The following is a 17,563-nucleotide window of genomic DNA, read 5'->3' as shown; positions in this document are numbered from 1 at the left end:
GTTTGGAGCACTACATGAAAGGGAATAGTGCTGCCGTCTAGTGCTCTTGCAAAACTGCTACCATATAGTGCTGCCATCTAGTGCTCTTGCAAAACTGCTACCATCATATAGTGCTGCCGTCTAGTGCTCTTGCAAAACTGCTACCATATAGTGCTGCCATCTAGTGCTCTTGCAAAACTGCTACCATATAGTGCTGCCATCTAGTGCTCTTGCAAAACTACTACCATCATATAGTGCTGCCGTCTAGTGCTCTTGCAAAACTGCTACCATATAGTGCTGCCATCTAGTGCTCTTGCAAAACTGCTACCATATAGTGCTGCCATCTAGTGCTCTTGCAAAACTGCTACCATATAGTTCTGCCATCTAGTGCTCTTGCAAAACTGCTACCATATAGTGCTGCCATCTAGTGCTCTTGCAAAACTGCTGCCATATAGTGCTGCCATCTAGTGCTCTTGCAAAACTGCTACCATATAGTGCTGCCATCTAGTGCTCTTGCAAAACTGCTACCATATAGTGCTGCCATCTAGTGCTCTTGCAAAACTGCTACCATATAGTGCTGCCATCTAGTGCTCTTGCAAAACTGCTACCATATAGTGCTGACATCTAGTGCTCTTGCAAAACTGCTACCATATAGTGCTGCCATCTATTGCTCTTGCAAAACTGCTACCATATAGTGCTGCCATCTAGTGCTCTTGCAAAACTGCTACTACCATATAATGCTGCCATCTAGTGCTCTTGCAAAACTGCTACCATATAGTGCTGCCATCTAGTGCTGCCATCTAGTGCTCGTGCAAAACTGCTACCATCTAGCGCTGCCATCTAGTGCTCGTGCAAAACTGCTACCATCTAGTGCTGCCATCTAGTGCTCGTGCAAAACTGCTACCATCTAGTGCTGCCATCTAGTGCTCTTGCAAAACTGCTACCATATAGTGCTGCCATCTAGTGCTCTTGCAAAACTGCTACCATATAGTACTGCCATCTAGTGCTCTTGCAAAACTGCTAACATATAGTGCTGCCATCTAGTGCTCGTGCAAAACTGCTACCATATAGTGCTGCCATCTAGTGCTCTTACAAAACTTCTACCATATAGTGCTGCCATCTAGTGCTCTTGCAAAACTGCTACCATATGGGGCTGCCATCTAGTGCTCTTGTAAAACTGCTACCATATAGTGCTGCCATCTAGTGCTCTTGCAAAACTGCTACCATATAGTGCTGCCATCTAGTGCTCTTGCAAAACTGCTAGCATATAGTGCTGCCATCTATTGCTCTAGCAAAACTGCTACCATATAGTGCTGCCATCTAGTGCTCTTGCAAAACTGCTACTACCATATAATGCTGCCATCTAGTGCTCTTGCAAAACTGCTTCCATATAGTGCTGCCATCTAGTGCTCTTGCAAAACTGCTACCATATAGTTCTGCCATCTAGTGCTCTTGCAAAACTGCTACCATATAGTGCTGTCATCTAGTGCTCTTGCAAAACTGCTACCATATAGTGCTGCCATCTAGTGCTCTTGCAAAACTGCTACCATCATATAGTGCTGCCATCTAGTGCTCTTGCAAAACTGCTACCATATAGTGCTGCCATCTAGTGCTCTTGAAAAACTGCTACCATATAGTGCTGCCATCTAGTGCTCTTCAAAAACTGCTACCATCTAGTGCTGCCATCTAGTGCTCTTGTAAAACTGCTACCATATAGTGCTGCAGACATGTGCACACTCCTCATCTTATGTCCCTGCTTTTCAACAAATTATACCAAGAGAACAAAGAGAGTTGGATAATAAAGTAAATTAGAAAGGTGTTTAAAATTGCATTCTCTGTCTGAATCATGACAGAAAAATATGGAGTTTCATGTCCCTTTAAATGTACCAAGTGTATATAAGGGGTAAAGAACTGCATAGTGACTTAGATAATCAAACATGTGGTCTGTTTATGTGACATAGGGATACATTTATTAAGCTATGTGGAGCAGGTTTGTATAAGCGAGCTGTTGCCACATATTTAAGAAGCAAAAACTGCTTATTTTTTCCTCTCCGCCACCTCAGAAGTGGCGAGATCAATCACCCAGCATATATAAATTGGCTCATTAGCTGCTGATAGGTGGCTGCACATAGATGTCTCGTGTGATTGGTTCACCCATGTGCACTGCTATTTCTTCAACAAAGGATATCTAAAGAATTTATCCTTTTTAGGTAATAAAAGTAAATTGGAATGTTGTTTAAAATTGTATTCTCTATCTGAACCAATAAATAAATATGTTGGGTTTCATGTCCCTTTAAACACATTGGGACAATGGAGCAGTTGGTGTTTTTTTATTGTTGTGAAAATGAAATAGAGAAGAGAATTAGGTGATGAAGTGTCCTTTATCTTCCTCTCTCACAGGGTTAAAGACCTTTCTTATCTCGGGTCGCAGGCCTCGAGTCCCCAGCTGTAGTTGCTCCCAGACTCTGCTCCCCACGCAGGATGCCGGGGAACCAAACAGCCCATCTACCTATCCACAGGCGGGTCTTGGATCCGATGGTGTTAATGACTCTCTCCTTCACTGTACACATCCTGAAAGACTCAAGGTGAGTGATGCACGTAAATCATGTGCTGGTGCCTGTTTCTAACCAGGCTGTGCAAAGCTGGCTCTGCGTTCTGTGTGTTGGGTGTCCGTTAGAGAAGCATTAGCTTGTGGGCAGGGCCAGCTCAACCATGGGACCAAGTGGGTTCAATGGACCCAAGCAGCACTTGACAAGGGGCAGCACTTCAGTGACTGAGACAGTCACTGTCAGACCCAGACACCTCCTGTCCTCTGTCTCTGTGGGGGGAGGTCACAAGCTCCCAGCAGCATAACTTCATAATGCACAAATACACAAAAGTGGTAAGGAGCGACATTCAAGATTGACATGTTCAATTGTGAATAAGCATGGGTTGCATGCAGGTAGGCAGGCTTAGTAAAGTCAGTCGTCATGCCTAGTAGGTTGATATCCTAATCAGTAATGTTACTACTGGGGGGGAGGGTGTCATTTCATTCTCGGACCCAGGCAGCACAATATCTTGAGCCGGCCCTGCTTCTGGGAATAAGGATAGAACTCTCTGCAGTGATTCTCTGCACACAAGCTGCAGTCAGCAGTGTAGGGTTAATCGCTTATTTCCTCATATATTGCACTCAGAAAGCTCCCCTGCCACCCTTTGTCCTCATTTGCAGTAACTAATTATAACACCCCCGGGTCCTGGTCTCCGTGGAGGGGCACAGAGAGAGCAGTCCTAATGAGGCTCGCATTAACTCCTAATCTATTCATGTCCACAGGCTCCCTGCGGGCAGAGACAACGTCTGCACATTAGCAGACGTCACAAGCCCCCCAAATGAACCTCTTGTGTGCTAGATAGGACTTTAAGGCATTATGTAGGAATGTGTTGCAGGCTCGCTGGCAAATAAGGAGTTAAAGGGCTACTCCTTACACGCTAACCATCTGGTTATTCATGGATTGTATATACTTTCTATTTTCTAAAGAAATCTTACAACATTGTACTGTACATTTTCCTCCACTTCACTGTGTTTGTAGTGATCTGTTTTACATGCTGGTGTATATCAAATTAATTACAAATAGTAACTTTTGTTATTTAAAATAGCTGCGTTTTCACCACCTATACTGGAATGATGAATACTTTAGTATTCACTGCAGAAAGGCTATGTACACGAGAGACAGCAATCAAGTCCCCAGTAGGGGATAGAAGAAATAGGTTATCAAATTTAAATTACTCTCTGTAAGTATTGTCCATTGTGGACAACAAATATGTTTAAAAAGCTAGGAGCCAGTGCAAAATCTTGGAACCGGTTATCTTTCAGTGTGTATGTTTAAAAATAAATTGTATATTTACAGACTAATCAAAACCAACATAAGAGGAAGAGTAAACTGTTTTTCATTCTCTATAATTAAATTTTGCAGAATATTATTTTGCCTTTGAAACCATGAACAGAACAGGTTTAAAGACCCCACTTTTAGACACATTTTTTGTTGGGAATATTTTTCTTTTCTGGAGCTAGCTAGGTCAACCCACTAAAGTGAGATAAGTCTCACATGGCGATTGACCCTTTCTCAAGCAATAGCACCTTAGTGTTACCACTGTTAGTTCAGACAAAACCCTGAACACTCTTGCGCCGTGCACAGCAGAGTGTGTGTTTATGTACCTCGTGCCTATGATAAGCCTTTGCCATAGTTTTCCTCTGACCTTACTCAGTTTCCAGTCGCAACGGCCAACAGATTCTGCGCTTCGTCATTAGTGAATGGGGATGAGGTGAGAGGTCTTCAGGACCCCAGAATTTAAGCGCCAGTGGCCCACAGGCACCAGGGATAATCGAGGACTGGTGTAAAGACAGACAGATAAGATAAGGACGTATTAATGTATAGAGAGATTAGGATGTCTGTTGTTTCTGCAGGCTCAGCCTATTTATATGGACATTAATTGAAATATTTAAACATTTTGAAATCCAATACTAAACCTGACCCCAAAACCTCCTGACTTTTGGGCATGACCACAAATAGTGCAACATATCTGGCTCTGAGAGCCTACATTTTTTATTAGTTCTATTACTAATTGGACTAGACTACTTAGCAATAATTTTAGGTGCTAAAAAAGCTCTATGAATAATCTGCAATAGTCGTTACTCTGATTTTGTTAACACTATTTAGTATGCAATTAACAGAATTTAACTCAGGAATTTGAACCCTCCATATATTAATCAATCCTTCTACTAATAAGTCAGAGTCATTAAATAACATACTATAAGTTACCGACATTTTAAAATGACCTTGCTCATATAAATGGATATTATTATAATGCATAGTATAAATTGTTCCAATAAATTATCATTCAAACTCAACACCTGAGATATATAATGTCATACTTGATAAAACTAAAAAAAAAGTGGCATAACAGGCGAACAAAGCAAATTTAAAAATATAAATAAATTGGAAACCACCCCTCATATACAAAAAGCTTGGACAGGGAGTTGGGAACTAAGACCTCACAGCAAGAATGGTCACTCAGATTCAAAACTTACTCATTCAGCTCACTCATCCCAAGCAAAGAAGACCAATATAAAAATTCAAATGAGATGGTATCTGACCCCTGCAAAACTTAAAAAAAAAATAAAAAAAAAATATATATATATATATATATATATATATATATATATATATATATATATATATATATATATATATATATATATATATATACACACAAAACCACCTCCAAATACTGCTGGAGAGGATGGCACCAAGAAGGTCACGTTACACCTATGGTGGACTTGTGCCCCAATTAAAAAATATTTTTCTAATATCTTCAATAACATCAACAAAATATTACACACTAATCTGACACCTAATCCAGAAATAATTTTATTTATCCATCCAAACGATATAAAATGTACAATTAGAAAACACCTGTTCCAAATAATGCTCAATGCGGCCAACCAACTAATTCCAAAACATTTGAAATCCACACAACCTCCCACAGTTAAAGAGTGGAAAAACCTAGTAGGCAAGAACATGACCTTGGAAAGATATTATTATCTTAAAGTAGGGCAACTTTCCTTATACCATGATATGTACTTCCTTTGGGAATCCTTTACCAGATCACTCGATAACTAACCTCAAACACATACACTTCTCAACCTGCTATATACGTACCAACTGGTATCTTAAAAAATGAGATCTCTGGAATCCAAAATAATCTATTAAAGAGTGGAGAACTGTTATTAGCTTAATTTATTGTTTTATTGTGTATAAGTAATGTTCACATAATACGAAATGTATTATGGGCTGCCTTTATATGTACACCTATATCCCTCCTTTTGCGCGGAGCAACACGGGGTAGGATACTATAGAGTCTATAAACAAAATCAAGATGGAATATGGTCAACAGCTTTCATGTGAAAGATTTAAACTCACTGAGCTGCAGAGCTCAATACAAGAGACTATGGGGCCCATTTAACAAACTCCGAAAGGAGCTTGACGGCCCGTGTTTCTGGCCTGTCTTCAGACTCGCCAAAAATAGCAGTTATGAAGCAGCGGTCACAAAGGCCGCTGCTCCATAACCTGTCCGCCTGCTCTGAGCAGGCGGACAGACATCGCCGGAGTTCAACCCGATCGAGTACGATTGGGTTGATTGACACCCCCCTGCTGGCGGCCCATTGGCCGCGAGTCTGCAGGGGGCGGCATTGCACCAGCAGCTCTTGTGAGCTCCTGGTGCAATGCTGAATACAGAGAGCGTATTGCTCTCCGTATTCAGCGAGGTCTTGCGGACCTGATCCTCACTGTCGGATCAGGTCCACCAGACCTTGTTAAATAGGGGCCTATATCGTGAAAAATATCAATGTTGTGCCTTACTTATGATATTATTTTTCTGTTTGTTTGTTGTACATCAAAACTTCAATAAAGAAAATATAGTTAAAAAAAAAAGAAATAAATTGGAAACTTTTTAAAAATTGTATTCTCTATCTAAGAACTGATCTATATTAATGAGGCCCTTTTAAAATATTAATATTTCCATTCCTTGTAAAGTCCCTTGTTATATTTCAATATGTCTGCAACTTTCCTCCACACTGTTAACATATCCTGAAACGTTACATTGTCATTAACACTTTTTGGCACTTCACTTGATAAACATGAGGAAGAAAGGTTAAATTTAATGTGGCCACGGATATTTTTTCTAAACTGCATAAGGTATAATGATTAAGATAGCCCCATATATCTTTCTACATTAGAAAGCGGCAAGCCACCCGCACTAACTTTTAATTATAGGGTTTTTACCATTTTTTTTTTAAATAACATAGCAGTATAGTTATAACAGGCTTTGAGAGTGTTAAATATGTTTATATGCCTAACATTTTGGGATTTGATGTGTTAACACCCAATTATGACACTGCGACAACGACTGAAATGGAATGAGGCTGAGCAAGGACAAAGGTTCAGCAATGTAGCGAGCTCTTAATACCGACATACCAGGGAGAGCACCCTTAGGGAAAAAAATCAATAAACGGTAACGTTTTTGAATGTAACAGTGGCTTTCTACATTGGGTAAAACACATGGAAATCACCGGCCGCCATATTGGATGATGTCACCAATAGATACAAACACTTCCTTCTCAGTAAGTTACAACTATTAAAATAAATAACAATCACTTACATTATTAAAATTTAGTAAAATCAATAACCCAACAATAACAGATTCCCAGTATACGGATAATGCTTCGTTCATAAACACATGTAACACACGTCACTCATCAGTAGCATTGCTTCATACTGTCTTATGATCAATAAATAGAGTTGTATAATTAACAAGTGCATAATTCAAAAACAATACAATAGCACTTACTCTGAATTTTAAATTAGTAGATTTTTTTTCGGATACAATTCAAAAATGTACTTTAATTTACAAGTCCCATGTATCATGTGAAAGGCATTACCCAATGACAGGCTCAAAAAGCGTGCATATAAAAACTGGCACAATCTGATAATGAAAGTAAATTGGAAAGTAACTATGCGCTATCTAAATCATGAGTTTAATTTTGGTCTTAGTGTCTTTTTAAGAATTCCCCTTTTTAGAAGTCCACAAAAGGTATAGTAACTCATACTGCAATTTACTTCTAAATGGCCTTCCCAGACACCTCCTCTCCTCCCTCCAATCTATTATGATGCTCCGCTCTGCCTGTCTCTACACTGGCTCCCCGTACACTCTAGAATACAATTAAAAGCATTAACCCAAAGCTATAAAGCACGCAGCAGTCTAACTCCCAACTATATTTTCTCTCTCACATCTAAATACTCCACAACCTCTGATCTCCCCAATCTCTCCCATCCTTCAAGACTACTCACTTGCTGCTCCTGTCCTCTGGAACTCTCTACCCCGCTCCATCAGACTGTCTCCAACCTTCAGACGCTATTTGAAAACACCTATTCAATGAGGTTTACCAGTTCTCCTCTGTTTTTTATCCTACCCAAAATAAGTCTTGAACTGCCTTGACTGACTCACTGCTGCAACTACAATCCATGTGACAAGCTACCCCAAACCTTATGTCTCTGCACCCTTAACCTGTAGACTGTGAGCTCTCCGGAGCAGTGCCCTCTTCCTCCTGTACTAGATTTAGTCTGTTATGTTTTGTATCTTATCACAAATCCTTGTCATTGTACCCAGTGCTACGGAATAATAATATTTCTAGAGTATTAATTGTGTGGTTCCTTCTTCACTCAGAGATTGATGCTTAATAATTAACTTTCTTCATAGGGATGTCCATCCTGCGGAAATACTGGGGCTCATGATGGAGTGGAGGAAGGAACATCAGCAGCAAATGGTGGCCAGGAAGATTGGAAAGCAGGTGCAAGCCGGGTAAGTATATAAAAAGGGTAAAATAGTAGGTGTGGAAATAGTGGCAACGGTGTTAGTTTAAGCAAATATCAACCCCTTCATAATATAGTATGCTGAAATAATAGTAGATATATAATCTATTCAGTATTCATTATATACCAGTTAGTATCACTGGTGAAATGTGGGGGAAGGGGGGTGCTGACTGTCTGATAGATATATAGGTACAAAAAAGAGAGAGAAGTTTGACAGTACCCAGCACTCACAAAACACTATATAGTAACAGTATGCATTTAAAACCGGATTGTGTCCAGAACTGGTTATTAAAACGTAACTTTTACTAATGATAGAATAAAATAAAAAAGGTTGGTAAATAGTACCAAATGTATAACATAAATATGTGAGACATACATTTAAAACTTAGATTAAGAAACAGATCAGGACTGTGTGTGTGAGACTTCAAAAACAAAATTACTTCCCTGGGTAATAGTTCAAATACACCGTAACCCTCAGGGCTCAGAGAATACACGGATTGCTCTAAAGCTAATCTAAAAAGGGGATTGACCCCAACAACAGTACCTAATCTGAGCAATACTGGTACCTAGAGCAGGAGAGGAAACGGTTTATAAATGACTGATTAAGGAAGGCAATTGCCACATCAATATAAGCTTAGAAAAGTCCCAGGTAAACACAAATTAGCAAGTCTCATGCACACAGACAATTTTGTTTTTGAAGTCTCACACACACAGTCCTGATCTGTTTCTTAATCTAAGTTTTAAATGTATGTCTCACATATTTATGTTATACATTTGGTACTATTTACCAACCTTTTTTGTTACGTTTTAATAACCAGTTCTGGACACAATCCGGTTTTCAATGCATACTGTTACTATATAGTGTTTTGTGAGTGCTGGGTACTGTCAAACTTCTCTCTCTTTTTTGTACCTAAAATAGTAGGTGGCATGGGGAGTAAAGTGTGGTTGAGTTGGGATAGAAGAGTTGTTAACACACATTTATATCTTTGGTTTTGGAACACAACAGGTTAATCGCAAACGTCACTAGTAGCATCGCTACACACTGTTAAAGGACCATATAATACATTAGAATTGCATAATCAACAAGAACGTAATACAAAGACAATGCAATAGCTCTTACTCTTTTTTTTTCTAAAAATTTATAACATTTTTAATTTGCTGGCCCCCTGTATCATGTGACAGCTATCAGCCAATCACAGATTCATATATGTATACACTAAGAAATCTTGCACATGCTCAGTAGGAGCTGGTGTCTCAGAAAGCGTGTATATAAAAATACTGTACACAACGTAAAAGTAAAGTAAATTGGAAAGTTCTTTAAAACTTGCATGCTATATCTGAATCATGAATGTTTAATTTTGACTTTAGTGTTCCTTTAAGGAGAGAGTAGAGTTAGGGCCACAAAGGTGACAGTAGGTATTGGAAATATAGAGTAGGGCTTTGGTCTGAGGGAGAGAGTAGTAATAAGATGGGGAAAAGGGACAGATTAGAGATTATAGGATGAAAAGAGAGAGAGTAGGCATAGGAGGGTTAAGGTGGAAATAGTAGAGATTTATGGGGGTGAAGGGGGAGAGAGTAGGGATAGGATGACAAATGGGTTGTTGACAAAATTAATGTAAGCATAAAAATCTATGCATTTCTCAGTGTCTCAGCGTTTCCCTCTGTGGTTTTCATTTTAAACTCTGTTCTTTATCACAGCCCACAGCCATAGGACGTCATTTAAAGACGCAAAACGGGTTGTTAAGCCCCCCACAAGAGGAGACACTGACCAATAGCCAGGCTTCACTGTATGAGATGCTACAGGAGAAAGGACGTTGGTGTGGAGTTAGCATGGACCAGTCTGCACTCCTCCCTCTTCGATTCAAGAACATCCGAGAGAAGACAGATGCTCATTTCGTGGAGGTCATTAAAGAAGACAGGTAAATATCTGGAGGATTCCCGTTTGAGCAGAACCCAAGCACAATTAAGGGTGATAAGGGAAGAAGAGAGAGGACAGAGGTGATGGGAAAAGAGCACAATGGGTTTTGGGGGGGGGGGGGAAATAGTACAAAATATTGGCATCTGATATGAAGACTGTGCTGGGTAGAGGCTATGGAGATGTCATACACCCATGCTCAGTGAGTGATAGAAACAGGTACTATAAATCTGAAACGAAATGGTACAGTTTTGAGGAATTGATACACGTCCCCTAGCTGTGAGTGAGGAGAAGAGACCTCTTCTATCTGTGAGTGAGAAAATGATAGACCTATCATAGCTGTGAGTAAGTAGATGATGGACCTCTGCTAGCTGTGAGGAGATGATACACCTCTCCTAACTGTGAACGAGCAGATGATAGATCTGTCCTAGCTGTGAGTGAGGAGATGATGGACCTCTGCTAACCATGAGGAGATGATATAACTTTCCTATCTGACAGTGAAGAGATGATAGGCCTCTCCTATCTGTGAGTGAGGGAATGATTAACCTCTCCTAGCTGTGAGTAAGGAGATGATAGATCTGTCCTAGCTGTGAGTGAGGAGATGATAGATCTGTCCTAGCTGTGAGTGAGGAGATGATGGACCTCTGCTAACCACGAGGAGATGATATACATCTCCTATCTGACAGTGAAGCGATTATAGGCCTCTCCTATCTGTGAGTGAGGGAATTATTGGACCTCTCCTAACTGTGAGTGAGCAGATGATAGATCTCTTCTAACTTTCTACTTTCTTAACAGCTTCTCTTATTTTCTCCCCAGCCTTATGAAGGATTATTTCTTCAAGCCACCAATTAATCGTCTAAGCCTAAACTTTCTGGATACAGAGTTGGAGACCTCATATCGCGCCAGCTACCAGCAGGAGGTAAACACATGCTGAGTAGACTAACACCACAACAGTTACAGGAGCTCATGGCTTTGTCCACAATAGTGCACTCAGTATTTCAAATGCCAGAACTTGAAAGAAATGTCTTTGTCCTCAAGTGTGGAGAGCTGTAGGTTAAATGGGCACTTACCCACTGGGATAAATCTGTTACAGGACTAAATATATCAGTATGGATCAGTCAGTTAACTCTTTGTTCCTCAGCTTTCTGGCTTTGTTTGACAGCAGCAACTCCCCTGTGAGTTTGCAAATGTTCATGCTCTGTGAGGTTTGCCTCATAATCACTGGTGCTGGCTTCTCTCTGTGTTTTCTATTATGATTTGCTTTTTAATTCTATTTAAAGTCCTTGTTTTACTTCCATATTGTAACCTTCCCGTCATGTGCTGTAAAAGTTCTTTTCTAACCTCTGACCGTCCTCTCACCCTTCTCTTCTTGCAGGTTATCCGTATGGCTCCTGTTAAAACGTTTGCCAGTGCCACATTTAGTTCACTCCTGGATGTCCTCCTCTGCTTTTTTATCTTCCTGATGCTTTCAGTTTCCTGTTACCTGAATCCAGGCATTAGGCCTATGTCCTCCCAGATGCCTGCCATTGTGGTGCTGGGCGTGTGCGGTGTGCTGGGACTTCTCTCCCTGCTGGTTTCAGTCAGGTGAGCACAAATATCCCCCTGAAGATATTATTTCCTCCTCTAAGAGGTTCTAATTGTTCTCATTAACACTACAGGGAGTGCAGAATTATTAGGCAAATTAGTATTTTGACCACATCATTCTCTTTATGCATGTTGTCTTACTCCAAGCTGTATAGGCTCGAAAACCTACTACCAATTAAGCATTTTAGGTGATGTGCATCTCTGTAATGAGAAGGGGTGTGGTCTAATGACATCAACACCCTATATCAGGTGTGCATAATTATTAGGCAACTTTCTTTCCTTTGGCAAAATGGGTCAAAAGAAGGACTTGACAGGCTCAGAAAAGTAAAAAATAGTGAGATATCTTGCAGAGGGATGCAGCACTCTTAAAATTGCAAAGCTTCTGAAGCGTGATCATCGAACAATCAAGCGTTTCATTCAAAATAGTCAACAGGGTCGCAAGAAGCGTGTGGAAAAACCAAGGCGCAAAATAACTGCCCATGAACTGAGAAAAGTCAAGCGTGCAGCTGCCAAGATGCCACTTGCCACCAGTTTGGCCATATTTCAGAGCTGCAACATCACTGGAGTGCCCAAAAGCACAAGGTGTGCAATACTCAGAGACATGGCCAAGGTAAGAAAAGCTGAAAGACGACCACCACTGAACAAGACACACAAGCTGAAACGTCAAGACTGGGCCAAGAAAAATCTCAAGACTGATTTTTCTAAGGTTTTATGGACTGATGAAATGAGAGTGAGTCTTGATGGGCCAGATGGATGGGCCCGTGGCTGGATTGGTAAAGGGCAGAGAGCTCCAGTCCGACTCAGACGCCAGCAAGGTGGAGGTGGAGTACTGGTTTGGGCTGGTATCATCAAAGATGAGCTTGTGGGGCCTTTTCGGGTTGAGGATGGAGTCAAGCTCAACTCCCAGTCCTACTGCCAGTTTCTGGAAGACATCTTCTTCAAGCAGTGGTACAGGAAGAAGTCTGCATCCTTCAAGAAAAACATGATTTTCATGCAGGACAATGCTCCATCACACGCGTCCAAGTACTCCACAGCGTGGCTGGCAAGAAAGGGTATAAAAGAAGAAAATCTAATGACATGGCCTCCTTGTTCACCTGATCTGAACCCCATTGAGAACCTGTGGTCCATCATCAAATGTGAGATTTACAAGGAGGGAAAACAGTACACCTCTCTGAACAGTGTCTGGGAGGCTGTGGTTGCTGCTGCACGCAATGTTGATGGTGAACAGATCAAAACACTGACAGAATCCATGGATGGCAGGCTTTTGAGTGTCCTTGCAAAGAAAGGTGGCTATATTGGTCACTGATATGTTTTTGTTTTGTTTTTGAATGTCAGAAATGTATATTTGTGAATGTTGAGATGTTATATTGGTTTCACTGTTAAAAATAAATAATTGAAATGGGTATATATTTGCTTTTTGTTAAGTTGCCTAATAATTATGCACAGTAATAGTCACCTGCACACACAGATATCCCCCTAAAATAGCTATAACTAAAAACAAACTAAAAACTACTTCCAAAACTATTCAGCTTTGATATTAATGAGTTTTTTGGGTTCATTGAGAACATGGTTGTTGTTCAATAATAAAATTAATCCTCAAAAATACAACCTGCCTAATAATTCTGCACTCCCTGTATACCTAACTTTATTCACTAATACCTGTTGTGTGACATACTAATGTCACCTGGGTACTAGTACATTTTGTGTCTTACTGATACAAGATTACAAATTAGGGTGCCCATATTGCCACTTTAAAAAGGGACACAACATATGAAAAATACATATGTCAGGGTTCTTATACAAAACATTTCTTTAAACAGCCCTGACATATGTATTTTTCATATGTTTCCCTTTTTAAAGTGGCAATATGGTCGACCTATTACAAATACATAATAATAATTAAAACACTATGTGACCTACTAGGGCCCTTATATATTACTTGTGACTTAGTAATCCCAGGTTGTTCACCAAAATGGGCCGACATCTAAACTTACATTCTTGCTTTTCAAATAAAGATACCAAGAGAATGAAGAACATTTGCTAATAGGAGTACATTAGAAAGTTGCTTAAAATTGCATGCTCTATCTGAATCACAAAAGAAAAAAATTGTGTTCAGTGTTCCTTTAACACCTTGAGATTTTTATATAAAATGTTTAGTAATGCATAATGAAACAACTTTGCAATATAATTTCATTATTTCTTTTGCTCCCTTTCATTTAGTTTAGTTCTGAAAATTGAGCAATTTATATTTCTCAGAACTTGAAATGCACCTGCTGACTTATCAAGGCTAACCATGCTACATATATTGTCCTTAATTGGCTTTAGCTGATAACAAATGCAAAACAGTGCACTCTATACTAATATTATAGCTGGCACTAGCCTTGTTGTCTGAGGACAAAAGTGAAAGCTGCGTGGAGTTTGGCTATTTGAAAATAACTGCAGTGAAAATGATGTTTGTTTTAAAAATGTTAAAGGGACATGAAACCCAATTTATTTTCTTTCATGATTCAGATAGATAAGACAGTTTTAAACTACATTCCAATTTACTTCTGTTGTCTAATTTGCTTCATTATTTAGGTACCCTTTGTTGAAGAAATAACAATAAACATGGGTGAGCCAATTATACGAGGCATCTATCTGCAGCCACCAATCAGCAGCTACTGAGCATATTTAGATATGCTTTTCAACAAAAGATAGCAAGAGAATAACGAAAATTAGATAATAGTAATAAAGTGAAAACACTCTTAAAGGGACATAAACACTAAATACATTTTATGACCATATTATTGAGGTTATTTCCCACCTCCCTCTAGTCATGGGTGCTGCCATGTTGAAATTTATCTTTCACTAAATTCCAGTGCTGATGTGTTTGCACATGTGCAGTAGCTCTCCTTCAGATACCTGCAGCGTGACCTAGGTTTCAATATGGCTGCACCCATGATGTGGGAGGTGCATGAAGTGTATGTAGTATCCCTTGTATGCTCTATCTGAACCAAAGCTCTATATATATTTGTATATTACAAAACAATGTGACTTAGCTTTAATATGAAAGTCTTAGTTCCTTAAAGGGACATAAAACGCAAAATTATTCTTTCATGATTCAGATAGAACATGCAATTTTAAATAACTTTCTAATTTACTTCTATTATCAATTTGCCTACGTTCTCTTGGTATCTTTTGTTGAACAGCAGGTATGAATGCTTAGGAACACTATATGGCAAGAGCACTATATGGCAGCACTATTTCTTACCATATAGTGCTCCAGATGCCTACCTAGGTATCTCTTCAACACAGAATATCATGGGAACAAAACAAATTTATAGAAGTCATTTGGAAACTTTTTTTATTAAATGTTATGTTTTGTCTGAACCACAAAAGAAACAGTTTCATATCCTTTTAACAGATTCTTATTGTAAATTGCTGTTACCCAAGTGAGATGCTGATCTCATTTATTTTATAATCAGTTTGTAAGTTAAAGGGGTGGGTGAAAATTGAAATGTAAATAGGTGCATTACAATTTGAAATTGAAGCATTTTTGCAATATTCATCCTTTTAGAAAAAAATGCTTCTAATAAAAGTTGTTACTGTTTGTAGCGGCATACGCACATATCCTGCAATGGTCGTACACTTGTATTTAAACACCATGATTGCTCAGATGGCTGGTTTTGTGTATTGTTTATGTAAAGACATCATTTGTGTCATACAAGCTACTGCATGGTGTTTGAAAACTAGTGCATGAGCCCTCACAGCATATGTGCGTATGCCACTGGAACCAGTAATAACTTTTACTAGAATCATTTTTGTTTTGTATGTTGAAAAAATGCTTCTATTTTAAATGGAAATGCACCCATATATATTTCAGTTTTGGCCTTTCTACCCATGTAATAGATGTTAAAGGGACACTGTACCCAAAAATTTTCTTTCGTGATTCAGATAGAGCATGAAATTTTAAGCAACTTTCTAATTTACTTCTATTATCAAATTTTCTTCATTCTCTTGGTATCTTTATTTGAAATATACAATTAAAGTTATCAACCGGAGCGCTCCAATTAAGAGCTAAAGTGTAATTGTATTGGATAGCATAAAATATAACTACATATAATGTAACAGAAAGCAAACGCAGAAAATTAACCACAATTGCCTAGCAATGCTACAATCTTTCGGTTGCTAGGCAATTGTGGTTAATTTTCTGCGTTTGCTTTCTGTTACATTATATGTAGTTATATTTTATGCTATCCAATACAATTACACTTTAGCTCTTAATTGGAGCGCTCCGGTTGATAACTTTAATTGTATGTCCATATTTTCTAGAAGTATAGAGAGACTTCTATTTCATCTGGAGTTTGTTGTAGCAGTTTTATTTTGGCGCGGTCTCAGACTTTGTTTTTTAGATCTTTATTTGAAATTCAAGAATGTAAGTTTAGATGCCGGCCCATTTTTGGTGAACAACCTGGGTTGTCTTTGCTGATTGGTGGATAAATTCATCCACCAATAAAAAGTGCTGTCCAGAGTGTGAACAAAAAAAAGCTTAGGTGCCTTCTTTTTCAAATAATGATAGCAAGAGAACGAAGAAAAATTGATAATAGGAGTAAATTAGAAAGTTGCTTAAAATTGCACGCTCTTTCTGAATTACAAAAGAAAAAATTTGGGTTCAGTGTCCCTTTAATAATATCACTGCAAATACTTCAGTAGTAATACAGATATCTGTGTATTGGAAGTTACCATAGTAAGTTGCTAATACCCTGTTCTCTATCTCGTATTTCCTCCCCTCTCTATGCTCCCTACAAAACCGTTCCTCAGAATGGCGTTTTACCTAGAGGACATGATGCTGTACACGAGGCGATTCTTGGAGATCGTTGCAGGTTGGTTGCCCCGTCACTTCTTTGGCACCGTCCTTGTGTGCCTTCCGGCAGCGGTCGTCTTCTCATACATCACCTCGGAATTCTTTAACAACATACACGTACGTAGAATTCTTCTGCGTTTTCAGTTATGTGTTTATGTTTATTATAGAAACAAAGTAGCGTCCAGCACTCAGAACCCAAATAGGGAGAACAACCAAGAGCTACTGTCAAGCTCTCAAATGAGTATGAGAAAAGAACGCAACGGAGATTCTCCTCAAATTGCAAAAAACTTCATCTTAGTTTATTTCATAACAGGATGATAAAAAGACACAACGTTTCGGGGCCAATGCCGATCACATGATTAGGGGCATTGGCGCCGAAATGTTGTGTCTTTTTTTCATCCTGTTATGAAATAAACTAAGATGAAGTTTTTTGCAATTTGAGGAGAATCTCCGTTGTATTCTTTTATGTTTATTATATACAGTGTTCTCCACAGAAGACTAAGCCAGCCGGGTGGTTCTATAAAGTAGCCAGGTGGGGGCAGTGTAATATTTTTGTACAATTATAACGTTTTCTGCTATCCAAGGCACAAATGAATTACATAATTTAAGAAATTAATTTAATGATATTTTGTGGTCAGTAAATTAGCCGGATGGTGCACCCTTTAAAAAGGTCCTGGGGAGAACACTGATTATATTTAAAGGCTCTTTAAAAAAATGACATGTTTCTAATTTGCTTTATTCTCTTAGTATCCATTGTTGAAAAGCATACAATTGGTAGGCTCAGGAGCAATGCAATTCTGTAAGCTAGCTGCTTGTCATTGGCTCACCCAATGTATT

The 17,563-nt window shown here is 39.0% G+C and overlaps 1 protein-coding gene across 1 annotated transcript in view; it reads left to right on the top strand.

Annotated features, from left to right (window-relative positions):
* The window catches only part of ADCY9 (adenylate cyclase 9), a 171,047-nt gene that overhangs the window by 141,984 nt on the left and 11,500 nt on the right, over positions 1 to 17,563 (top strand). The window contains exons 2-7 of the mRNA XM_053695274.1: positions 2,380 to 2,564; positions 8,272 to 8,373; positions 10,083 to 10,303; positions 11,116 to 11,218; positions 11,675 to 11,883; positions 16,684 to 16,843. Of these exons, the coding sequence (XP_053551249.1) occupies positions 2,380 to 2,564; positions 8,272 to 8,373; positions 10,083 to 10,303; positions 11,116 to 11,218; positions 11,675 to 11,883; positions 16,684 to 16,843 (980 nt within the window). The remainder of the gene's footprint in view (positions 1 to 2,379; positions 2,565 to 8,271; positions 8,374 to 10,082; positions 10,304 to 11,115; positions 11,219 to 11,674; positions 11,884 to 16,683; positions 16,844 to 17,563) is intronic.

The sequence above is a fragment of the Bombina bombina genome, chromosome 11, assembly GCF_027579735.1.
Source record: "Bombina bombina isolate aBomBom1 chromosome 11, aBomBom1.pri, whole genome shotgun sequence".
Lineage (NCBI taxonomy): Eukaryota > Metazoa > Chordata > Amphibia > Anura > Bombinatoridae > Bombina > Bombina bombina.
Note: the sequence above shows the minus strand (reverse complement) of the source record. Positions and strands in the feature narration are given on the sequence as shown.